The sequence below is a fragment of the Halichondria panicea genome, chromosome 17, assembly GCF_963675165.1.
Source record: "Halichondria panicea chromosome 17, odHalPani1.1, whole genome shotgun sequence".
Lineage (NCBI taxonomy): Eukaryota > Metazoa > Porifera > Demospongiae > Suberitida > Halichondriidae > Halichondria > Halichondria panicea.
Window position 1 is genome coordinate 1,447,524 of NC_087393.1, and position 22,634 is coordinate 1,470,157.

Sequence of the window (22,634 nt, forward strand, 5' to 3'; positions counted from 1 at the left end):
AGAGCTAGAGAGACCCAAAACAATACATCTACTTTCCCGCCACATGTCTTTCTTTAGTCGCCATGGAAACAAAGATAAAGCACAAAGAAATGCTGACCTAAGCACTGAGTCCCATTGTTGATCGACCAGAGAACACTAGCACTAGCACTAGAAGGAGCCTCACTGCAAAATGTCAGCCACTAGACCTGTGGCTCAGGGTGGAGCAATGTTCTCGTCTGCTAGGGCACCAGTCAGCAAGGAAACACAACAATTGCTCAAAGGTACTACATAATTATCTACGTAATTAGCGATTTAAGGTGACCCTCCAAATATATGCTGACACCCTCGATCTTAGGTAATTTTCTGACTGACCTCTAAAAGTAGCGACTGCTGTTTTTTTTTTGTCGCGTCCTAAATACTATAGCCTCGATTCCAGGCCTCTAGAAACACAATGTACTTTAACGGCCTCTAATTGAGGAGAGTAGGGTAACCTCCAATTAGATGTAACACCAAGACTTCAACATAATTTTTCAATCTCCAAAAGAAATGACCTCCGGATTTTTAAAGTGTCGCCTTAAATCAGTAATACTCATACTCACTGCCATAGCTAATTATACACATGACGTATATATAATTCCCCTGTAGTGATGATGAGCGAGTCGAAGCTGACCAGTTTCCAGCAGCGTCAGTTGAAAGAAACGATGAGAAGTGGAGGCAGTCTCCCACTCAATTGTAATCCGACCACCAGTAGTCCGGGACGGGGGACTCAGAAAAAGGGCAGCTCAAAGACCTCACGTCAGCCATCAGTTCAGGGGATTAGAACCAAACAGACGATTGAGAAGCGTGTAGATCCTGAGCCAGAGTATAGACCCACTCCCTCCCGTAAGCCAATTCACAGATTATTTAACTTGAAATTGATAGTGTGTGTAGAGCAAAGGTACAAGTACATGTACATGTTGATCTAGTTGCACTGTCATAAGCCCAATGCCTCTGAGTTCGCTGATTTTTTACTTTTAATAAGTACACGTACAGTTTAATACAGACTGTATACTATAACAGGCGGACTATTTGCATTATTTCACTCTTTCAGGATACAACTCCACTGTTGAGAAGCAAAAGTTACAGAATGTGATGGCTTTTGGAGTTGACACAGAGCCAAAGCCAGTACACAGAGTATCATCAACGATGGTGCCTGAACAAGAAGTCGACAGATTTGATGAAATCTTGCAAGAAATTGGAGAGAGAAAGGAATTTCTCAACGAAATGGAATCCCTCGGACAAGGCCACAAATTCAGGAGCAGAATTATGACAGAAATTTCACAGGTAGAATAATTACTATGTTTATATATATAATACATTGATTTTCACTCCGTTTTTTCTTTATCACAGAAAATCCATGAACTGGAAATTTTAGACAGACAAAGATGCAAGGAACTAAGTTCAGAGCTCAACAGTTAAAATGTTTATAATTTTTCAACAAGAAATAGCATTATTTTGTCAGGACACCATCATACATTAACTTATTGTACCTGTACATGATTTTTAACGTTCTACATGGTTCTATAATCTAGTAAATTCTAGTAAACGTATGGATTGGATTGCAGGCTCTGTATAAAGTTTGTTTCTTGCTCGAGATATTCATCATCCTATTGTGTGTGTGTGTGTGTGTGTGTGTAGAAAGACATGCACAGTGAGAGACTGAATGTTAATCAATCCAACAAACATAAATTAATTATTATCACACGAGCCCCACCCCCCCTAAAAATGACTGATCGAGCTACAATTTAATTGTATGTGCACACGTGGCAAGCTCATTTACGTACCTTCTTTGCTTCAAGCACCCACTGTCTGACGTTGCGGCTGTGGTCCATCTTGGTGAGGAGGGTGTTGACATGAGTAGTCTTATTGAGGGCAGACACATGGAGAGGACTGGCTCTGGGACTGTAGCTCTGGTAAGCTGAGGCTGACAGTGTTTCAATCGGCCCTATAAGAAAAAGGAATACAAGATAATAGTTAAACATACGTGACAGCCTATACCCTACGTATCAATAGACACAATTAATGACATGAACTTCATGATAAAGTGTTACAATCTAAATGTATACAGCCGAAGTATCGGTATCCCAATAAAACTTAGACACACACAGGGTGTTAGTATAGTGCTGTCCTCTGCATGACATGAGAAATGTATGGGTTCAAAACTCTGTACAATGTAAATGTACGTACCTTTATAGCTCAATAGACTAGCATTAGAGACACTCAACAAGGACTCCTGTGATTCCTGCGCTCTCAGCGAAGAAAGCAGTAGTGGGTTGGTGTGATTCACCTCCTCCGTGGGTGGTTCAGGAACGGAGGAGCTCAAGGACATCACCTTGTGGTGCTGGAGCCTCCTCTCCTGGGCTACAGACAATTGCTCCTGTAGTAAGGAACATACGTATAACAAATTATAACGGCAGATACATGTACACGTACGTGAACTGTATACAACCCCAATCAAAGCCTCCGCATTATGAACTTTGGATTATGAACTTTGGAATTAGTGAAGGTGTATAATTATGCACAATTAGCTATTTTGATATACTGTACAGTCAAGGACTAAGCCCTTGGTACAGTGTATAATTATGTGTGCATGTACTTATAAAAGCTCTCCCATCATCATTAACAATCCAACAATCCTGAGATAATTGACTTACCAGAGCGAGTTGTTTCTCTCTATCCACAAGATCCCCTTTCCGTGTCCGTAGTGCTTGCTCCTGTTGTGAGAGCTCTTCCTGTAGCCTCTGACTTTCAGCCAGACTCTGTTCACCCTTCTCCCTCACGATCAGGGCAGTCTATACGACGAGGGGGTGGGGGAAGCAATGATTAAATGTAACTTGTATACATGTACAATGTACGTGGTTCTCAATAACAAGTACATAATGTGTACATTATTGATATTGATATTGATTTATCTAAAATTGAATAGTCCTGTTTTCGTAAAATGCATGGGTCTAACTCTGAGATCTGACCATGGTACTTGAATTTACAGTACCTGTACATGTACATACATACATGCATGTACAAAAAAGTACCTCAGTAATCTGCTCAATCTCTTGAGAGCGTTGCTGTATCTCTGCTCCATACGCCTCCAGTTTTTCCCTGTCCCTAGCAGCAGCCTCTCTGTTCAGTTTTAGCTGCTCCTGCTCTTCCCTTAGTGCTGTTCTCTCGGCCACCAACTGACTTCTATCCTCCATCATTTGATTGGACAATGTCTCTCTCTCTGCCTCACTCTGTGAATATGGTTTAATAGCTGTTCTGACTTTGTGTATAATAATTACTAAGCGTTTATTTAAAATAATACATGACTGTACATGCAAGTTAGGCCAGAATTAATTTACATATATGTACGTACCTGTATGTTAAGTTGCTTGTTACTCCGTTCCCTCTCCAAAGCTTTCTTCTGCAGTATAGACAGTTCAGCTCTCTCACTCGCAATCGACCGCCTCTCTCCGTAACACTTCGATAAAATCTCTTGCTGCTCGGAAAGAAACTTCTCCTTGGCTTGTTCCAATCTTTCCCGCTCTGTTTCAAATTTCATTAGCGTTGTGGTCCTCTCATCTTCAAAAGCATTTTGTTGAGCTGTACGTTTGGCCATGTCTTGTTGTAGCTGCCACCTCTCGTGCTCCATTTGCTTTTTTTGCTGTGAGACATGAGACTCCATTTTGGCTATGAGTGACTGAAGTTGGTCTCTCTCAGTGTTGTTCTCAGATTTTTGCTTCATCAGTTGAGCTTCCAATACTGTATTAGGTATTTAATGTGCATAAAGGCGAGCTGTACTGTACTTAGCAGACAGTACATCTATAATAGTAAAGTGAGTGCAATGTACAACACTGTACACTGGTGCAGATAAATCTATGTAGTCAGTCTCACGTGCACAGAATTTACTTTTCAAGTGTTCCTCATGAGTTTTAACTCTCTGCATTCTTTCGTCAAGTTCTGTTGAGTGTGTATTCTCCAGTTTTGCCTGCAACTGAGACATGTCCCTTGTAGATACCTCAACCTTACGACTGAGGTCTGAGAGCATTCTAATGTGGAAAAAAGTATACTCAAAATAAAATTTGCCGCAGTATAAAAAAATAATAGCAGAAAACTAAAAAATAACACCTAACGTGGGGCTCGAACCCACGACCCTCAGATTAAGAGTCTGATGCTCTACCGACTGAGCTAGTCAGGCTTCACAGAAAACTACGACATGCTGTACACCCTTGACAGTTTCGCATGCAGAATAATTATAGTGTCATAGCACAAAAATTGCACAAATAAACAAAATGAACGCCCAACGTGGGGCTCGAACCCACGACCCTCAGATTAAGAGTCTGATGCTCTACCGACTGAGCTAGCCAGGCTTTACAGAAAACGATGACACGCTGTACACCCTCGACAGTGTTCGCATGCACAATAATTATTGTAGTATCATAGTACAAAAATTGCACAATTAAACAAAAGGAACGCCCAACGTGGAACCCACGACCCTCAGATTAAGAGTCTGATGCTCTACCGACTGAGCTAGCCAGGCTTTACAGAAAACGATGACACGCTGTACACCCTCGACAGTGTTCGCATGCACAATAATTATTGCAGTATCATAGTACAAAAATTGCACAATTAAACAAAAGGAACGCCCAACGTGGGGCTCGAACCCACGACCCTCAGATTAAGAGTCTGATGCTCTACCGACTGAGCTAGCCAGGCTTCACAGATAACGATGACACGCTGTACACCCTCGACAGTGTTTGCATGCACAGACTACTACATATAAGTATTGCATGTAATTATACTGCACTCATTCAATACACATCTTGTACTAAACGTTGTACCTTGTGTGGGAGTGGGCAGCTTTGATTGCTTCAAGCTCTTGCCTGTGTAAGTTCAATAGGTGCTGTTTGTCCAGCTCATGCTCTCTCTTCAGGTCTTCAATGGCTGAGCTGCACATGAAAAATGTCTTAACATACTGAGAGAATAGATACAAAAACAGTTCCTTTGTCGTTTCTATACATGTAGCTACATGTATATGTGTGTGTGAAATACCGTATAGCGCAAAATGCTCGAGGCACCTATATTTCGTGGATTAGCCTCTAAAAGCATTTCGTTGCACAATGTTTGCGGAATGACTGCTTACCGGAAGCCACGCCTTTAATGTTTGCATGTTATAGCTAATTAAAGAACAATTTTTTTGTGGACTTAATTTTTGTGTAGGATTGCTAACCCACGAAATCCGCGAAAATTTCGCGCTATACGGTAATTAAGTGCTTACATGTGAGACTAGTGCATGTACATATTTAACTGGCTACACTGTATGCAACACAACCTCAAACATTAATTTTCGAAACACACAAATAGGTCTGTAAGTTAAACTTACTAATGCACATCTTTGAGACGACCAATTTCATTCGTCTTGCTGATTTCCAATGTGTCAATCCTTTTCTTTAACGCTAAAACAGCATCTGTTTTCTCATGCTCTAAAAAAGTTAGTTTGTCTTGAAATCTTGTTGAATCAGCCACTGTTTCTTCTTTCCATCTATTTGAAATTAGCAACAAATTAAATCATTGGCAACATGGGGCTCGAACCCACGACCCTCAGATTAAGAGTCTGATGCTCTACCGACTAAGCTAGCCAGACTTAACATTAACGGCATACAGTACAGTATACAAAGTAATTATGACCTTGCTTCTCTTCTCTGAACAGACTCTTCCAAAGCTTTCAGTTTTAACCTGAAAGTATAAGACAAAAAATAAAAATATACACACAATCACGAACATACTCATTCGACTTTTGTATAGATTCGATTTCCTCGCTGTGCCTATTTTTCGTTGACTCAATCGTGTGCTGTAGTTGCTCTCTCTCCAATTCAATCTTATAGAGCTGCATGTGGTAAAAAATGCAGTAACGTAACAGTAACATCAAAACCACCAAAATTCCTGACAAATTATTTACCTTCATTTTGAGTTCTTCAACTTGAGCATTCAACTTGTGCTTCACTTGGGCAGCTTCCTTATCAAGGGCATTCAGTTTGTCAGCAGTCTCTTTACATTTCTCTTCTAGCTTTAATCTGGCCTCTTTGGAAGATAAAAGTTCTTGTTCAGTATCCTTGAGGATTTTCTACAAATTTGATTGCAAAAAGAGGATTATTGTCAGTAGTTACGTACATGTACTGTACAAAGGTACAAGGTACATTGTTACTGCAGTTTAAAACGTACATCATATACATCATGTAGAAACGTGTTGTACATGTGAATGACATTATAACACCTAAATGTGCAGTGTAAGGAAAATGTCCAACATACATGCTTATCAGAGAGCTCCCCATCTTTTCTCTCCAAGGCTCCCTCCAGCTCCTTCACCCTCTCTCCAGTACTCTTCACCTCTCCCTGCAGTCTTTCAATCTCAGTTGTGGAGGTGGCCCTGGCTGTAGCAACTGCACTGTTACTCTCAGTCTGAAAACTGGCCAGCTGCTCTTGAAATTGTTTCTGCTGTTGGAGAAGCTGCTGTTGGAAGGATGCAAGATTGGAAGTTTGGTTTAGGGAAGGTCCATGACTGCCAGGTAACGCTTCTGCTTTAAATGTGTTTGACTGTGGCTGCTCGATTCCAGTTGTTGTCTGCAAAGTATTTTTTCTTCTACTTGCAGAGGTCTCTGTAGATGATGATCTGCCACCTCTTTGCCAAGGGAATACAGGGTGCTTAAGTTTCTCAGTGTCCTCTGTTGTGAGTTTAGTCGTGGTGGAGTCTCTTGAGGAGGTACTGGCAACGTCGTCAGGCTCAACATCAGCACTGGGTAGTTGGTCATCAAATAGAGCAGAGCTGGAGGCTGTTCTCCTCCTACCAGAACTACTCAGAGGCTGCTTAGACGCATCGAGAAACAGGCTGTAGTGGGAATAACAATATGGGATTACTGGATCTCCGGTGAGCACTTGAACATGATGCAATGAGTACTCCGTTGCCATCCAGATCGACCTATTTCCCCACACTCGAACTCTACTGATACATGTATCAACACTTGCTATATAGTTAGTAGGCTTAGTTAGTAGGCTAACGCTTGCTTGCTAGGCAATGGACAATTTTGAATAATCGGACAAAGTAAGTGTATGTTGTATGTAATACCTTTCATCCATTGTCAAGCTTTCAGGGAGTGTTTGATTCTCCACCCCACTGACGGTCACGTTGTCCTCCAGGGCTGGATCTCTCTTCTCAAGTTGCGGTGGCTTCTTCAACCCAAAATCGTCTTGAGATTGACTACTAGTGGACAGACCATTTTCTTCGCTCATACGTGTAGGATCAGCTGCTGAAGGAGATGATGATGGTCTCTCCAATTTTTCAGCAAAGTGTACCGATTTCTTTGTCAGGGAAGGCTCAGCGGTACTTGGTCTCGTGACAAGGCTGCTGTCTATCTCACCACTAGTTCCCCTTCTCCTTCCTGAAGGAACTTTGAGGCTACCTCTCCTTAGAGGTCCACTGGAGTTATCTACTGATGAAGGAACATAGCTACCAAATTGAAAACTGTCACCAGGTTCGGCAGTAGTAGTCTTTGCTTCTTTCCTGTCCTGTGAGTTTGTTGATTTTGATATAGTTTTCACTGCTGTCTTGTTCGGCTTGTTCACTCCAAGTAAATCATCAAGTCTAGAACTGGTTGCGGTTGCAGTTGATCTACTATTAGATTTTGGCTTTTCATTATCGAAACCCAGACCACCCAAAATGTCATCATCATCATCGTCAAAGGTAACAGCAGCTTTAGAATCGTTTAGTTTCCGAGGTGTCATAACCTGTGTGTCTAACTTCAGCACATCGGGGACTGGAGTGGAAGTGTCTATTGTAACGGAGTTTCCCCTATGTGCCTTATCTGTAAGGGAAGTCCCCCTGCTAGTTCCAGGTCGTTCAAGCTCCAGGGATGGTGGGTCATTGTCAAATAATGAAGTGATCGGGTTGTTGTCTGTCTTTATAGGTTCTGATTTCTTGTTCAACTTAATTTTCGGTTTTCCCCTTTTCTTAGGAGGTTCATTGTCCCCGTCAGAAAGAATGTCCAGGATGTCATCCTCAAAATCTGGATCAGAAAATAGTAAGAAGTTGCATCTATTACTACTATACTTTCGTACCGAATTTGGGCTTGCTATTTTCAGCAGCTTTGACTTCTTTGTTTTTTCCCACATCACTTTTCTTCACCACCTCAACTCTCCTATTATTTCCTCCTTCAAGAGGCACACTTGGAGCACCCACAGATGTCTCCTGTAGAAATAGCACCATCCATACAACAAGATATCTATAATAGTTCCTTACTTTTGGTGGATTTGGAGTGGTGGTGGTTTTATTCTTCTGATTTTGAGAGTTTCTTCTCCGACTGGTTCCACTCGTTAACGAGCTGAAAAGGCTGGCATCCATGTCATCTACGTCCACCGTCTGAGCCAGATTTTTAGTATCAGCAGAGGTGAGCTTCACAGGCTGCATGGGAATAATACATTTTGGTTTGCAATTGAACAGTGAGGTTGATCACCAAACTTTAATTTATTATTGGTATGATATCTGCACTGAATGTATGAAGTGTGTCCCAACACTATCTTAGGCTAAGATAGTGCTAAGACTTAGCCATCTGAAAATTGTTCATATCAACAACATACCTCCTCATCACTGTCATCAAAGCTGTTGTCAGCCAAACTGGCTGCAATCTGACTGTAGAAGTTGCTGTCATCTGTAGCCATATTGTATCTGTACTTTCAATTTCACCATAGATTTCACTCTCCCTTCTTTTGAATTTTGTAAACAATCACGAGGTGTGCTACATATAGAGTCAAGTTAGTTATCAGAGGTCAAAGGACACATCAAAGGTGAGGGTACGGTGCAGGTGTTGACAGAGCCAAGGGATCAAGCAAGTGGAATTTTCAGTCCGAATATTGACTATGGACGCCCTTTCTCTGGACCAAATGTTGCCAGAGTACCAACAAAGAAGAGAGGAGTTTGTGCAAGAAGTTTCAAATCTTCATACTGACAATACACCATCAATTTCTCCAAGTGCAGATGGCTCATTTATCAATGACCTTAGCAACGATACTACAGTACCAGTATCTGACTTAGAGGCTGAGCCTGGCCCTGGAATAGCTAGCAGGGCCGAGAACAATCCACCGGCAAGTATGGACTCCACCTCATCCACTTCGAGCAGTACGGATTTCAACAGGCAGTCAGCAAGTATTGGAAGCACCTCACTCTATCAGCCCGGTTACACTGCACCTAGTATAACCTACGAGAGAGACAATGAAAGCCAAAAACTTATTGCTGTTATAGGACGAGAGTTTGATTGTCCCCATGATGTATCTATGGCCCTTCAAAAACTAACTTCAAAGCAATCGAACACTGACGTGCCTGTGGCAAAATTCGTCCCCTTTACTCTGAAGAGAAAGATGTTATTGAGAGGCAGTTTTGATAACCGAGAGCTGAAGAAACATGACCTCATCTGTATGTGCTACAATGCATCAGAGGCCAGACTGCTACTGACCGGAGTGGACGGATTCTACTCTTCCCTCCTGAAATACGTGGAGGCTTATCTAGGTGTGTACCACAAGCATTGATTCATAGGATTCATGCACACATTAATTTTATTGAGCTTATAGAGATGTAATAATGTAAGTGTACCGATAGCGGGTAATTTTCGCTGGTGCAAATTTTCGTATAAACTGCCCAATAATTATTATAAATTCGTGCAGCTACATTGTACTTATTTTAAGTTGTCGTATGATGCTCTACTATAACGATAATTTTCACCATACGAAAATAACCCGCTATACGGTATATACGGTATATACATGTAGATTTAGGTCGTAGTTGCTACAATAATTATGTGGATAATTACATCTTAACTGCATCCCAGAAGAATGTCACTACCCTTTGTACTTTCAGATTAGAGATTAATATCAAACACTGATAAATTTTGTGACAGTGTGTGGGCGTTTTCCAAAAAAATTTCGCTCTAGATATACATTGGTTAAAATCTTCACCTCGTAACCTAATATAGCAAAGCTGCCTCTGATTGGCCAGGTTATGTGAATGATGAAATACTTATTATGCATTCTTACATCATGTAACCAAGGTGTGACATATTATCAATGTATTACACGCTGTCACCTCTACCAGTGCACGGAACGATGTACTGCACTGAAAATTTTTAAGCTATCTGGCGTCCAGTGTGCAAAAACAAATGATTTTCCAGTACTTAGTAGGTTGTTATTCTCTCTGTTTATTGTGCTTTATAATTATCAATAACTAATTATGTCATCGCATGCACACACTCACACGCACACAGGCCCCAACAAAGTTGCTTTTCTCATCTCTAACTACTCAATCCCCCACAACAGAAGTGAACCAGATGCTAGCCCTCTCATATTCCACAGTTTAAGAACGCGACTCTACAATCAGGAGCCACTCAGACAATATCTGGACGAGGATCATGTGATGTCATGGAGTGATGCGCCCAATGAAATGCAAGCCAAGAGACTTGTTGAAGTGGCTAGTTTGGACTGTAACCCGCAGAGCGTATTGGGAACTGCTTCATGTTGTTTGTTGTAAATAACTGTTGGCCATAATTGCTGATCATGTACACACGTCTTTGACTAAACAACCATGATGAACAAAATAATTAAGTGCAACTTACAGTAACACGTACTGCACAGAAATACAAGCAGTTCGACATACATTTAACAGAAAACCAGAAAGCTACAAAACAGTGCATTTAGGATTACCAGTGTACTTCCTCTCTATGAACCTGTCTGCCACAGTCAATAAATCTCTACCTAAGTCAACCAGCATCTTAGTAGCTCTTTCAAAACCTTTATCCCCCGCCTCCCACACCCTGACTCCACCTCTCTTCCCCTCGTGGAAGTTGGTCACGAAATAAATACTCTGTCTTGTGAGATTGAGGTTCTCGAATGCTTGCAGGATGTGGTCTCTCTTGTGCTGTATTTGCACCTCATAGTTCTCCCCCACTCTGAGGGCCTCCTGGTAGATGAGATCCAGACATGACACCACAATGACCGGCTCATAGCCTACGTATGTTAGAAAGTGTGTGTATGTGTGTATGAGGGACAAGATGAAAGGACCTGTATTCTGATCACACATACCGTTAGCATTTTAATTGAGGCAATAAATTTGCAGATTGACCTTGAGCCTCAAAATTTTAGTTCCACTTTTGTATTGTAAAAATTTTAAGAATGTGGTAATTTGAACCTCCTCTATCCTCGAAAATAATATCCGCAAAAAATAATGTTGATTTTGAGCAATCTGCGAACTTTTTAGTTCCTCGAAAATAAAAATAAAGTGCTATACGTACTGTAGTAATAATATTATAGCTCATGGTTAGTTAGTTCAGCTGAGAAAACACATGCATAGAACCGAACCTGAGAAAACTACAGAACATGTGTTGAGTCAATGTCTTAATTGGGTTTGCCAATTAAGACTGCACAGTACATGATCCACGTGTGTCCTTAAAAATGGTAAGGACAGTTCAAACCATTGCGTACCTAACTTGGTACAGTCCTCGAAGACAGTCTTGAAGAACTCCATACTCTCTGCATCCAGGAAGGGATCACTGGACCCATCAAACACAAAGACCACACAGTGAGGGACTTCCCCTTGCCCCCTCTCCCAGAAGAACCGCCTGGAAATCCACCAGTCACTCGAGAAGACACTGTGAGACTGTAGCTGAGCCCCATCACGATACATCCCTCGCAGGGAGAACTCGTGGACATTTCTCTCTGATGTGTCGTACTCCTGTGGGTGTGTGTGTGTGAGTGAGTGTGTGTGTGTGTGTGTGTGTGTGTGTGTGTGTGGAGGAAGGGGTGTAGGGATTAAAATTGGGGCGATATTAATTTTGTTCTATATACACAATGTGATAAAGCAAAAGCACATCAGCAATTCACAGCACAATCACATTAGCCAACATAGAGTTTGCTAATGGGGGGGAACACCTTATCTACAAAAGTGAGAACAAGAGCTAACCAAACATACAGTCATGTAGGGGGAAAACACCCACAAATGTCGTACGTAGTCAACAGCTACCAGAAACATACAAAGACATCAATCATTAATTCACATTAGATACCAGCAGTGCTCACCTGATCTCCACGAGTGTCTTGATAAATGATGGTCCTCTTCTTGTTCCCGCAGGTCTCCATCCACTTCATAGTGCCGTGGGTGTCCTCATCAGGGTGGTTGAGGGTGAGCTGGATACGGTCAGGAAACACCGTGTCTTGGTTCACTGCTCGCCATAGACTGCCTATGAGAGACGACTTGCCTGAACCTACTGGACCTATAAATACAATATCTGAGGGTTGAGCGTTAGGGATATTATAGTTAGTACGAGCAGCCAAACAAGTCAACTATACGAATTTATTGCCTTTACTTTATTGCATACTTCATAGATACGCCCTCGGTATTATTAAAAACATACAGTCCCCAATGGTTTTCAGTTACACTGAAAAAACGTATTGAACGTGCACTACCATATTGTACTCAGGCCTCTATGCAGGGAGGATACTGGCATGATCAACCATAGGGACCTCAGTGTGCTCTCCAGACACATCATCAGCGTGTGATGACCTCCACTTGGGAGGCTCGTAGTCCTGAATGTGTGCTCTCCTTGTCTCCAACCTTCCTCGCTCCTCCGGCCTCAGAGAGCCATGGGCAAAGGTGAGGCTAGGGTAGCTTGATAACACAGTGTCTGGGGTAGCCATCTGTCCAATTCAATTGATGACAGAAGTGGATTTTCTCAAATTGGAGCAGATCGTCGTATCTAGATATGTCTACAATGTACATGTAGATTTTCCTACTAGATCTAATTAGAGCCCATCACAATAATAAGCCAAGTGAGCAATACTACTCCGAGCAATACTGTACTGTATATACAATCTAGCAAATGATCAGGGCATCAGACGATGGGTAATGCCACTTCAGATTTGGAGTCAAACTTGGAGTCAACAGATGGGCAGGCTCAGTCCCAGAGCCAGGGAGTCAGCCAAGATGTGGCCAGTCTGCAACTGCCTCCAGAGTTCTCAGTGAAGTATGAGGTCTTGAGCAGTGTAGGGAAGGGAGGGTTCGGTAATGTCTACAAGATCAGGGACATCAGGACTAAGGCCGTGTATGCTGTCAAGATACTTCCACTCAACGAGAGCAATCTGAGAGAGGTAGTCAAACAATCATACATATAAAACTACCTTTAGTTCGTCCCTGCTGTATTGATAATTGCAGCTGTATCATGCCATTTTAAAGGAATCATTGAATCCGTATAATTATAGTCCTTTGCTGAGTGGTGTGTGTTATACCTATTGTGAGTACGTACAATAATAATTATGTAATAATAATAATTGTGTTAATGATCCAAGTACTAGTTGGGCGTCGCACGGTTTCTGTGAAACTTCTATTCATTCTTTCTTTGTTACTCTGCACAGGTTGAGCTACAGGCGAAGATTGATGACAAACATGTGGTCAAGATATTCGACACAGTTCAATCGCCCTCGACCAAGCAACTGTTCATCATCATGGAGTATTGTGAGGGGGGCAACCTACTACAATGGGTGGAGAGGAACAGAAAGCACGACTTACTGAATGAGACTGTTGTACTGCAAATGCTGTATGAGATCTGCGAAGCTGTGTATAGTTGTCACCAGAAGAAGATTATTCATAGAGATCTCAAACCAGAGAATATTCTATTGGATAGTAAGCGAAGGATTAAATTAGGTGAGTGTTGATTCTCTGTACAGTAGTGTCTGTTGCGGTCACCCTCTATAATACAGCCAGGTTAACGGCCCCCTTACCATAAAATTAAACCTGTTAGTACTAAAACAGCCACTGCCCAACTTTAAGTAGTCGCTCTGAGCAGATTTTACTGTACGTGATATTTTACTGTGTACCATTAATTTTGTGTCTGTGTCCAGCTGATTTTGGTGTAGCAAGAGTGCTGGAAAGAACATCAGTGGCTACATCATTCTGTGGTAGGTACTAGATAGTGAAACTTATGTTTACAGAACAATTTAATTTATGTCTGTACACCCTGTTGTTTAGGGACTCCCCCTTATATGGCTCCCGAGTTGTTTCTGAGCTACTTGTCCAGAGGGAGAGTCCCTGGTGAAGTGGAGGGGTGAGTGTGTACGCTGCAATATATAATTGTGTGAAGATGCTTTAAGGACCTGGTGTTGTCTTCAGGTACGACTACAAATGTGATGTGTGGTCAATAGGATGTATTCTCTGGGACATGGCCAACAGCTCAAATCGTTTTGTTCATGTGAGCGCACTATAAACCAAGTGGACAACTGGCCTAATGCACCCTCTATAATACAACCAGATTATAATCCCCCACAGTCTTAATAGCTCAACTTTGTTAAAGGCCACTTTTTTATCATAAACACTGTTTATCTGTCCAAGTGACCGCTTTAGATAGGCATCACTGTACTAAGCAAAGCACACAGCTACACCGCACAAATTACCATACTATACTGACATTTACGTGTATAATTATACATACGTGTGTACATGTGTACGTGTTATGTTTTCTTTGCTCACCTTAGACTCTCCAGAGCAATGTGGGTCTGAACGCGGCCCAGGCCAAGAGTGACAGCGTGGGTGTGAAGGAGATAGAGGCCTTCATTGAGAAGGATGTTCCACAGGTGAGGGAAACCATAATTATGATATGACAATGTACATGCTTGTGTGTTACGTACCACTATTAGCCGTCTAAGGATGACCACTGTAAACATTCAGTAGTCTCTAACTAATCCGGCTCTCTAAAGTTACAGTCACCTCAATTATTATACTGGCCATTTTCGTTCGGCACGGATTGCTAGCTTGATCTTTACTGCAACAAACTCGCCCTAAAATGCGGCCACTCGCTATTCCGTATACTGGGCTGCCCCAAACTAGATTTCCTATGTATATATTTATTACGACCGAATATAACATTTTGGGTGTGGTTTGGCAAATAAATTAAATAGAGAGCATAATAATTTGGAGACAAAACCGCAAAATTAGTCATTTATATTCAAGGTAGGATCACTTTTTAGCCGCGGCTATTTTCTGAAATACAGCCACCTTGCTCTTCCGGCCAAACTGCTGTCCTAGGGTGACCAGCTTAACGAGAGTCTACTACAGTAGACTCTCGCTATTCCGGTTCTCTAAAGTACGGCCACCTCGATATACCGGCCATTTGGCTTGGCACGGAATGCTAGCTATAATTATGTTTACTGCACAAAACTCACCCTGAAGTACGGCCACTCGCTATTCCGTTTACCGGCCAGTGCTGGCTGTCCCAAACAAGGTTTTTAATGTAATTTTATACGTATATTACGGCTGGATATGACGTTTTGGGTGTGGTTTAGCAAATAAAATTGGATTACACTTAAATAGAGAACAGCATTATCCTACATTATCCTCGAGACAAGAACCGCAAAAGTAGTCATTAGATTCGAGGTAAGGTCGTTTTTAAGCCGCGGCTATTTCCTGAGCTGCAGCCACCTCGCTATTCCGGCCAAGCTGCATGGTCCCAAGGGTGACTGGATTAACGAGAGTCTACTGTATATAATAGTTTTATTATAGTTTAACAAATAGACTATTGTACATTTTAAGTTCTAATCAAAAGTGTTAATAAGTGCATTGAATTCGTTTTCACTACAATTATAGTGTTCAGCTCTACGACAATTGTGTGCATAATATATTTTTCTCTCGTTCACAGGGCTACGTTCTCACCAAGAGGTTGCTGCACAGTATGCTCAAGAAGAACCCTGAAGAAAGAGTATCACTGTCCGAAGTACTACAAGACACTACACTGAGAGAAGCCCTAGAGAACCCGTTAGGTGGCCATTGGTCGGACATTTATGATAAAATACATCCGGACAGTGCACCTATAATATAGTAACTGAATTTTTATTCTCATTCTCACTGATGTGTTTGTTTGTTATCTATGTTTTTTGCTACATTACTGGCTAATATTAAGTTGTATATAGATACCGTTATTTTGAGGGTATAAACTTTCGCGGAATCGTTAAAAAGGATTTTGCGGATGTATAGTGTTCGCGGAATAGCAGCCTTTTTGCCATGCATGCCACGGAATAGCAGCCTTTTTGCCATGCATGCAATATTAAATTCGTGGGTGTACATGTGTACATGCTTAATCAGTGAAAACCGTGAACGTTAATTTAAACCCTCTATACGGTACACTGCACGAATAATATTCAATCAAGGCTAAGAAAAAGATTGACTATAAAAAGGAGTAATTTATAGTCATTTCTCTCTTCTGCCTGACTACTGCAAATCACTATCAGCAGATTCCACTTTCTCACAGTATCTCGCGTGGAGTACTCTTGATCCCGCAGACAGTTTCGTAGAGGATGTCGTACAAAACTCGGTATTGTTCAGCTGTTCAAATTTCTTTGTTTTCTTGAAACCGTTGTGCTGAGAATTAACAATGTTCCTTGTCCTGTAATATCTGTCGAAGTTTTTGCACTTGTAGGGATTTTGTCCTCGGATATTTTCTGTCGCACTGAAGCTAGATGGGTAAGCAGCTTGTTGCCTGTTGCCAAACGTCAACTCACGCTCAATCTTCAGTCTTTCTTTCATCATACGCTCTCCTGGTGTAATGGTGGTTTTGTCAGGGGCCAACGAGAACCTTCGAACAGCTGGGGTTGGACGACGAGGAGATATGGCAACACTAGCCGTTTCGGTGGGCTGCGGTGTGAATGAGATTACTCTTGATCCTGTTGCAGGTTTAACAAAGATTATTGGTACTTGGTCAGCTCTAGTGATCACCGTCAGGGCAGTATTTGTGTCACTAACAGCTCTGCCATCAGACTTTGTTGAGCCACTCAATTGAATAGCTGGCTTTTCAGCCACTTTATGCTCAAGTATCAGCACTTCACTCTTCATCTTTTTTAGCTTTCTGTCAGTCGACTTGAAACTCTTGACCAATTTTTGTTTCGCAGCGTTCGAGTCTTCATTTTTGATTAGCTGTGAAATTTGTTTGTTCTTTGAATTTATTGTTAGTTCCATTTCACTGATTCTCTTGCGTAGCTCATCTATCTCAGCTATGTGTGGCGTGGCTTGGGGTGACGATTTGGTACTGTCATCTTTCCTTGCTTCTCTCTCCTTCTCTAAGCCAGTGTTTGGGATTTCACCATCAGCAACGTTTCCATTTTCCAGCAATTTGTTTAGTTTAGACATGGCTTTCTTATGGTAGACTGGCTCAATGGGAGATAGTGTCTTCATGCTCTTGTTTGGTGAAGCAGTACCGGCAGTAGTGGTTGGTTCTGCAAGAAAAAATAAGTTCGTTTGAGTATTTTAATGTTTTGCAACCCAACACTTACTTGATAGATTGTCACAAATATTATTTGGAGGTGTGGTGTTAATTCCACTTCCATCTATTCTCAGTTGAGGGCCCTCTCCAAGGCTGATCACACTAATGTCATCTCCGAAGTCAGAGTCGAAATCGACAGACATAGACTCCATTTGGCTCACTACTGGTAGCTGCTTCCTTTGCTGTTCTGAGGTGTTAGCACTCTTTGATCGTGGCTGTTCCTGCACATGTTAATGTTTTAAATATCATAGCAACTTTATTAATAAAACTACCTGTCTAGTACTGTTGTCAGAGTTGCTTGCACTTCCAAATTTACTCAGAAAAGCAGATCTCAGAGAGCTAAAAAGGGAAGGCTTATTTGTAACAGTTAGCCACTGGGGTTTTGAACTTCGATGAGTAAGTCTAAACATGGTGGTTAGAATTCTTGTCAATCTACAGATTCAACAGTCACTTTTTGCTTATCCGCACAAGTCTCCAAGGGCGCGACGCGTTTTTCGGCAATAATCATTATTTCGACAGATCAGTTAATGATCTTTACCACAATCATACAGACTTTCTCACATCTCTTCATGAGAAGCAGTGCACAGCATAGCATGATGATTAGCGACGAGAAGCAATTGTTTGAGGCTGTACAGAACCAATAGCAATACAAATATACAGTGCTGCTAGGAGGGTCACTAGTACAGTTATTCCTACCACTAATGATACACTGTTCTGAGCACCACAAGGAATAAGTGCTATCAACAAATCAGAATATCGAGCACAGTCTTCTTCAAAACAATACTGGTTTGACGAGTCTTGATCGAGAGTGTAGGGCATCTGATGCCAATGACAACGTTCTGATGATGTTGAATTGCACGGTAGCAGTTTCACTGTGTCTGATATCTCTTGCTTTGAGCTGTTGTGGGGTTTGTAGAACAACAGTGGGGGAGGGATGGTCACAGGGACATACTGGGAGTCACATGGTGGCTGGTAGCGGAAGTGAATAGGAACACTGACACTCAACCTAAATGTATGATGATAACAATTAATATTGTGTACACGTGAAGAAAAGCCAAGTTTCTAGCACTGTACTTGAGTGCCCATAAATTATACAGCTCTTTAAAGTAGTCAATGCATGAAAGTATCTAGTTTGCTTAAACAGCTAATTTTTGTCTCCACACATACACACACACACCCCAATCATTCTACCCCTGCTGCGCATGCATGGGGTAGAATGCATGTTATATGCTACACTTGCAACTATAGAGCTTCGATAGTGTAAGCTAAGTACAATATATTTATTCACCTGTTACCCTTAAGTTTGGAGTAGGCCAGTAAGACATGACTGGTGGAGAGAGAAGCTGGTTTCTCAGTGTCCATGTGCCTAGTCACTATCACCTGTGGTTCTCCAGCCATTGAGTGTAGGTTTGACAACTGCAGAAAAAGAGGGACAAGGTATACAGGATTGCTGATTACTTGAAAATCATAGAATGTTTAACCATTGGTCATAATGTACAGGTATACAGACTCCAGCAAGATGTTGTAACTGGACCTCAAGAGGTTTAAAGTTTAAATTAGCTAAAAAATAATCCACTTATTAATATTAGAATTTATGGCAATAAACCTCCGAGGACAAGGAAGGTTTACATTGCTATAAATTCGAATGCAGTGGACATTAAGTGTCAGTGGCGGATTCTGACAGGTTCCATGGAACCCCCCCCCCCCCCGTTTCACACAAGAACACACTGGAGATCAATTTACTCGCTAGCAACTCAGCTTTAATGATCGTGATCTGTTAGTTAGCAGGCTGATGTCATGCAATTGATATGTGGGCAAGGCTCTCTAATGAGCATGCTCATTGCTTAGGAGAAGTGATTAGTAAAATTGTCACTGTTTGGAACCCCCCTCTCATTATTCCTGGATCCGCCACTGAGCGTGAATAAAAATGCCTGCTACCTAAGCTAACAGTCCCAAAAACTATTGAAAACAAAAGACAAGCTTGTGCGTATAGTTTGTAGCCAGGGCTAAGCTTCTAGCTCTACGTACTAACTTGTCCATGTCCAAGGAGTGAGCCCCACCTTTTTCCAGCTTTCCTGGTGTTTAGCGAGCTCCATTCATTTGTCCTGCTCAGTCTTGCCAACAAGTGTCTAGCTTCTTTTGGCTGTGTAGATCTAGTAGTTTTTGCCCTCAAAGCATGGGAATTCATGAGGAATGCGGAGCTTATAATATGGTAGTTAAACACCACCCAGTTGCTATAATACCGACCCTAAGTAGGGTATATAAAGTCAGAGCCCAGATAGCGGCTTTCCACTACAACAGTTGGTGTAAATATGCCATGCCAACAGTAATAGAAAATCCAACTGATTGAAAATACGTATCGGATCGATTGAGGTCATGTCAACATGATTCTAGAAGATGGCTGAATTATACTTATCGTAGATGAGTCAGGCTACAGTTTAATTACCTCACCTGATCAATATCAACATACAAACTGCTGGTAATGTTCTGCACAATGATAAAGGAGGCATCACTGAGCTCTTCAGCCATCTCGTCTGGTATGGACAACTCCGCGAGCAAAGTTCTATGGAAACCAGACTCGGAAAGGGCCCGATGCAAAGACATGGAATTGTTTGCTGGTTCATGTTGAAAGTTGAAACTGTTTAGCAAACTGGGCTGAATGTTTATAGTTGATGCTGGCAACGTTTGTAACAGGAGGAGCTACAGGAGAGAAAGGGATAGGACACTTTCTCATGAACATGATTCTAAATTATTATACAGTGATATGACCTTGAGCAGGCTGGAAGCATCCATGATCATGACTCTTACTCTTCTCTGTCCTGAGCGCTGTAGAAGACCTACCCTCTTCATGATCACATGACAGGGTATTCCCCTACTGAGTCAGCTATTTAAATAGAAACAACAGGCCTTTTATTTTACTTCTGCAAGGATTTTACAGTTTAACATTTAAACTTGGTAGATCTAGCTAGTGATATGATATTAGCTCTTGCAATTGGATGCTGTATTTTTGCTGGAGACTAATATTTACCTAATCCTCAAGCTCAAGCGCAAGCTGACACTGACTGCACTCACAGACTGCATTGACTGCACTGCACCGGCTGTGATGGGACCAGCTCTGCAACTGGGCATTGAAGCAATCAGGTATTAAATAGCTTTGACACCTGATTTAGAGCTAAATGAGTACTCCACTGCATTAAGCATTGTACTTTTACTACGCTGTTTAAACGAACATTTTCCCTACACTCTACAGGCATGTGTCTGTACCATCACTACTACTGCTGGCCTTAGCCCTTCGTTTTGTACTGACTATCTTTACAACGCTGAATGTACAATTGAACTACGATGATTTGCCCATTGACCCTCCGGTGCACGTGCACATTGAGCTGGTTGACATTGACATTGTCAGTATTGGTTTTTTGTTGTTTGCTGTACATGGTGTAGCAACTATCGACACTCTGCTCTGCTTGTGGGATTACCTAGCAAAGAGGGAAAAACGTCAAAAGATTCGAGATTGGGTAATCTGGCGAAATGGATGCTTCATTCTTGCAGCTACGGCTGTGTGTAGTTTTTCTGCTCTGATAATGTTTGTTTTTGTGAGATCAAAGTGGACCAGTAACCTGTGCATGGTCATTCAAGTTCTCCACCTGTTCCCCACTCTGTCAGTGGTCTCTCAAGCTCTAATGAATGGTAAGCTGTTACTACATATGCAGTATAATTATATTCATCTGTCAGTGGTCTCTCAAGCCTAATGCTGTTACTATATATGCAGTATAATTATATTCATACATTACATCATCAGTATAGTAAACAAACCACAACCACTTGTGAAACAAACCACTAGTATTCGTCAGTGGTTTTAATGGTCAGAAACCACAGTATAACATGTCAAATATTTTACAGGAATCTTGATTTGCCTGACGCCAGTCCTAAAGACTGATCAGATGTTAACCCATCCCAGCTACAACAAAGCAGTTACAGCTCACAAAGTATCAAATAGAATCGTCGTGGTTTATGCTGTTCTTAATGCAGCAGCAGCAATAGCTGTCCCTGAGCCACAGAACTATTTTATTATACTCATTCCATGTTGTGTGCTGTTGGAGTTGCTTTGTCGATTTGTATTGCTATATAAACTCGAAAAAATTCTCCAGAACGCAATTTCTACCCAAGCCGAGTTAGCTGAAAATGAGAATCATCCTGCTCAGCTAGTCGAAGCAAATTGTATTCGAGTCAAGCAAGTAAACAATGAAAACATTGCAACTAACCATGCGAACAGAGGGATTACTGTCACAAACCATCAAGCGATTGCTCTTAAAACTCAGTCGTTGAAATCACGTCGAAATGAACAACGTTTGGAGTTATCAGAGAAGGATGTCTTTAAGGAAGAAAATTCTGATAGTGATGGATCAAGCATTAGTTCATATGAAGGTAGTGATGAACATTTCCCACTATCAACCAAGCATTCTGAAATACCTGATTCTAAACAGAGTATGAAACAGGTTGACTTGGAGTTGTATAATAGATCGAAACGGCTTCACACTGATGTGAGCACAATCAGGATGTTTAATAAGCAAGCTGAAGTGTCTGAACGATGACAGCATGATTGTACACTGAGTGAACTCTTGCTCTTCTGTTAAAATTATTTAGCAAACTAATTAGCACTAGGCCTTGGCGGATTTTACTCAATCTTTTCTTTCATAATTATTTTTCCTCAATTACGCTATTTTATAATATATGTAGTCTATATATGTTGCAGATCTATGACAAAAATTATGTTATTGTTCACTCTCTAAGAGACTTAACTTTGTATTTCTAGTAGAGTATACTGTCATTTTAGAATCAAACTTTTCTACTTAGAAAGTAAGATCGCAAAATCACCTATACATTATACAGGTACTTGTAAGACATCACGGTCCTTGCCGGATCGCAAAACTATTTACAATCGTTTGCTCGTTTGGTTCATTTGCATAAGAATTTTCACTGCACAGTGAAAGAAGATAATTATTTCTATGGAAGCATGCAACCAGTTGCTCTCCTAGCTATATAAAAACTACTGCACTCCACAGTATAGACTAGTCTAGTCTATAGTAAATGTAAAAAATAAATGAAATGCCTACTGTATTTGTTATAATAAAAATTATTATAAAAAAAGAAACTGTTTACACAAACTGTGAAGTGCCTCGAATTATGCAGTAAACAGAGTGCTGACCTCGGTACGCCACGGTTGTGACGCGAGCTGAACTAGTCTCGAATACCCGCCTCAACCTAAAAGCTACGTTGAGGCGAGTATTCGAGACTAAGCTG

The 22,634-nt window shown here is 41.4% G+C and overlaps 8 protein-coding genes and 3 non-coding genes across 11 annotated transcripts; 4 read left to right on the top strand and 7 right to left on the bottom strand.

Annotated features, from left to right (window-relative positions):
* The first annotated feature begins 27 nt into the window (after positions 1 to 27).
* LOC135350888 (UPF0193 protein EVG1 homolog) lies at positions 28 to 1,505 on the top strand. The gene is made up of 4 exons (XM_064549746.1): positions 28 to 260; positions 625 to 861; positions 1,070 to 1,302; positions 1,369 to 1,505. The coding sequence occupies exons 1-4, from the start codon at positions 170 to 172 to the stop codon at positions 1,435 to 1,437; spliced, it is 630 nt and encodes a 209-aa protein (XP_064405816.1). The 5' UTR covers positions 28 to 169; the 3' UTR covers positions 1,438 to 1,505.
* LOC135350868 (fas-binding factor 1 homolog) lies at positions 1,427 to 8,836 on the bottom strand. The gene is made up of 17 exons (XM_064549716.1): positions 8,626 to 8,836; positions 8,288 to 8,449; positions 8,107 to 8,236; positions 7,118 to 8,054; positions 6,304 to 6,880; positions 5,954 to 6,118; positions 5,781 to 5,881; positions 5,683 to 5,730; positions 5,378 to 5,536; positions 4,836 to 4,943; positions 3,904 to 4,043; positions 3,371 to 3,756; positions 3,051 to 3,248; positions 2,673 to 2,810; positions 2,206 to 2,395; positions 1,803 to 1,963; positions 1,427 to 1,625 (listed from the first exon to the last, which is right to left on the bottom strand). The coding sequence occupies exons 1-17, from the start codon at positions 8,704 to 8,706 to the stop codon at positions 1,557 to 1,559; spliced, it is 3,750 nt and encodes a 1,249-aa protein (XP_064405786.1). The 5' UTR covers positions 8,707 to 8,836; the 3' UTR covers positions 1,427 to 1,556.
* Trnak-cuu (transfer RNA lysine (anticodon CUU)) lies at positions 4,120 to 4,192 on the bottom strand. Its single transcript has one exon. It is a non-coding gene; the product is annotated as a tRNA-Lys (tRNA).
* On the bottom strand, positions 4,292 to 4,364 carry Trnak-cuu (transfer RNA lysine (anticodon CUU)). The gene has a single exon. It is a non-coding gene; the product is annotated as a tRNA-Lys (tRNA).
* On the bottom strand, positions 4,638 to 4,710 carry Trnak-cuu (transfer RNA lysine (anticodon CUU)). The gene has a single exon. It is a non-coding gene; the product is annotated as a tRNA-Lys (tRNA).
* Positions 8,827 to 10,634, top strand: LOC135350884 (uncharacterized). Its single transcript, XM_064549739.1, has 2 exons — positions 8,827 to 9,550; positions 10,302 to 10,634. Exons 1-2 carry the CDS (start codon positions 8,905 to 8,907, stop codon positions 10,562 to 10,564), a joined length of 909 nt encoding a protein of 302 aa, XP_064405809.1. The 5' UTR covers positions 8,827 to 8,904; the 3' UTR covers positions 10,565 to 10,634.
* On the bottom strand, positions 10,604 to 12,794 carry LOC135350883 (uncharacterized). Its single transcript, XM_064549738.1, has 4 exons — positions 12,531 to 12,794; positions 12,109 to 12,317; positions 11,515 to 11,764; positions 10,604 to 11,040 (listed from the first exon to the last, which is right to left on the bottom strand). The coding sequence occupies exons 1-4, from the start codon at positions 12,724 to 12,726 to the stop codon at positions 10,712 to 10,714; spliced, it is 984 nt and encodes a 327-aa protein (XP_064405808.1). The 5' UTR covers positions 12,727 to 12,794; the 3' UTR covers positions 10,604 to 10,711.
* A 23-nt stretch (positions 12,795 to 12,817) lies between these two features.
* Positions 12,818 to 15,959, top strand: LOC135350882 (probable serine/threonine-protein kinase nek2). Its single transcript, XM_064549737.1, has 7 exons — positions 12,818 to 13,176; positions 13,441 to 13,729; positions 13,927 to 13,983; positions 14,054 to 14,129; positions 14,195 to 14,273; positions 14,557 to 14,655; positions 15,717 to 15,959. The coding sequence occupies exons 1-7, from the start codon at positions 12,928 to 12,930 to the stop codon at positions 15,894 to 15,896; spliced, it is 1,029 nt and encodes a 342-aa protein (XP_064405807.1). The 5' UTR covers positions 12,818 to 12,927; the 3' UTR covers positions 15,897 to 15,959.
* Positions 15,960 to 16,168: 209 nt separating this feature from the next.
* Positions 16,169 to 17,882, bottom strand: LOC135350879 (uncharacterized). Its single transcript, XM_064549735.1, has 3 exons — positions 17,606 to 17,882; positions 17,344 to 17,554; positions 16,169 to 17,286 (listed from the first exon to the last, which is right to left on the bottom strand). Exons 1-3 carry the CDS (start codon positions 17,741 to 17,743, stop codon positions 16,286 to 16,288), a joined length of 1,350 nt encoding a protein of 449 aa, XP_064405805.1. The 5' UTR covers positions 17,744 to 17,882; the 3' UTR covers positions 16,169 to 16,285.
* A 17-nt stretch (positions 17,883 to 17,899) lies between these two features.
* Positions 17,900 to 20,226, bottom strand: LOC135350887 (uncharacterized). Its single transcript, XM_064549745.1, has 4 exons — positions 20,103 to 20,226; positions 19,785 to 20,033; positions 18,622 to 18,749; positions 17,900 to 18,339 (listed from the first exon to the last, which is right to left on the bottom strand). Exons 1-4 carry the CDS (start codon positions 20,181 to 20,183, stop codon positions 17,934 to 17,936), a joined length of 864 nt encoding a protein of 287 aa, XP_064405815.1. The 5' UTR covers positions 20,184 to 20,226; the 3' UTR covers positions 17,900 to 17,933.
* LOC135350880 (uncharacterized) lies at positions 20,224 to 22,123 on the top strand. The gene is made up of 3 exons (XM_064549736.1): positions 20,224 to 20,474; positions 20,584 to 21,020; positions 21,234 to 22,123. The coding sequence occupies exons 1-3, from the start codon at positions 20,437 to 20,439 to the stop codon at positions 21,923 to 21,925; spliced, it is 1,167 nt and encodes a 388-aa protein (XP_064405806.1). The 5' UTR covers positions 20,224 to 20,436; the 3' UTR covers positions 21,926 to 22,123.
* Positions 22,124 to 22,634: the final 511 nt, after the last annotated feature.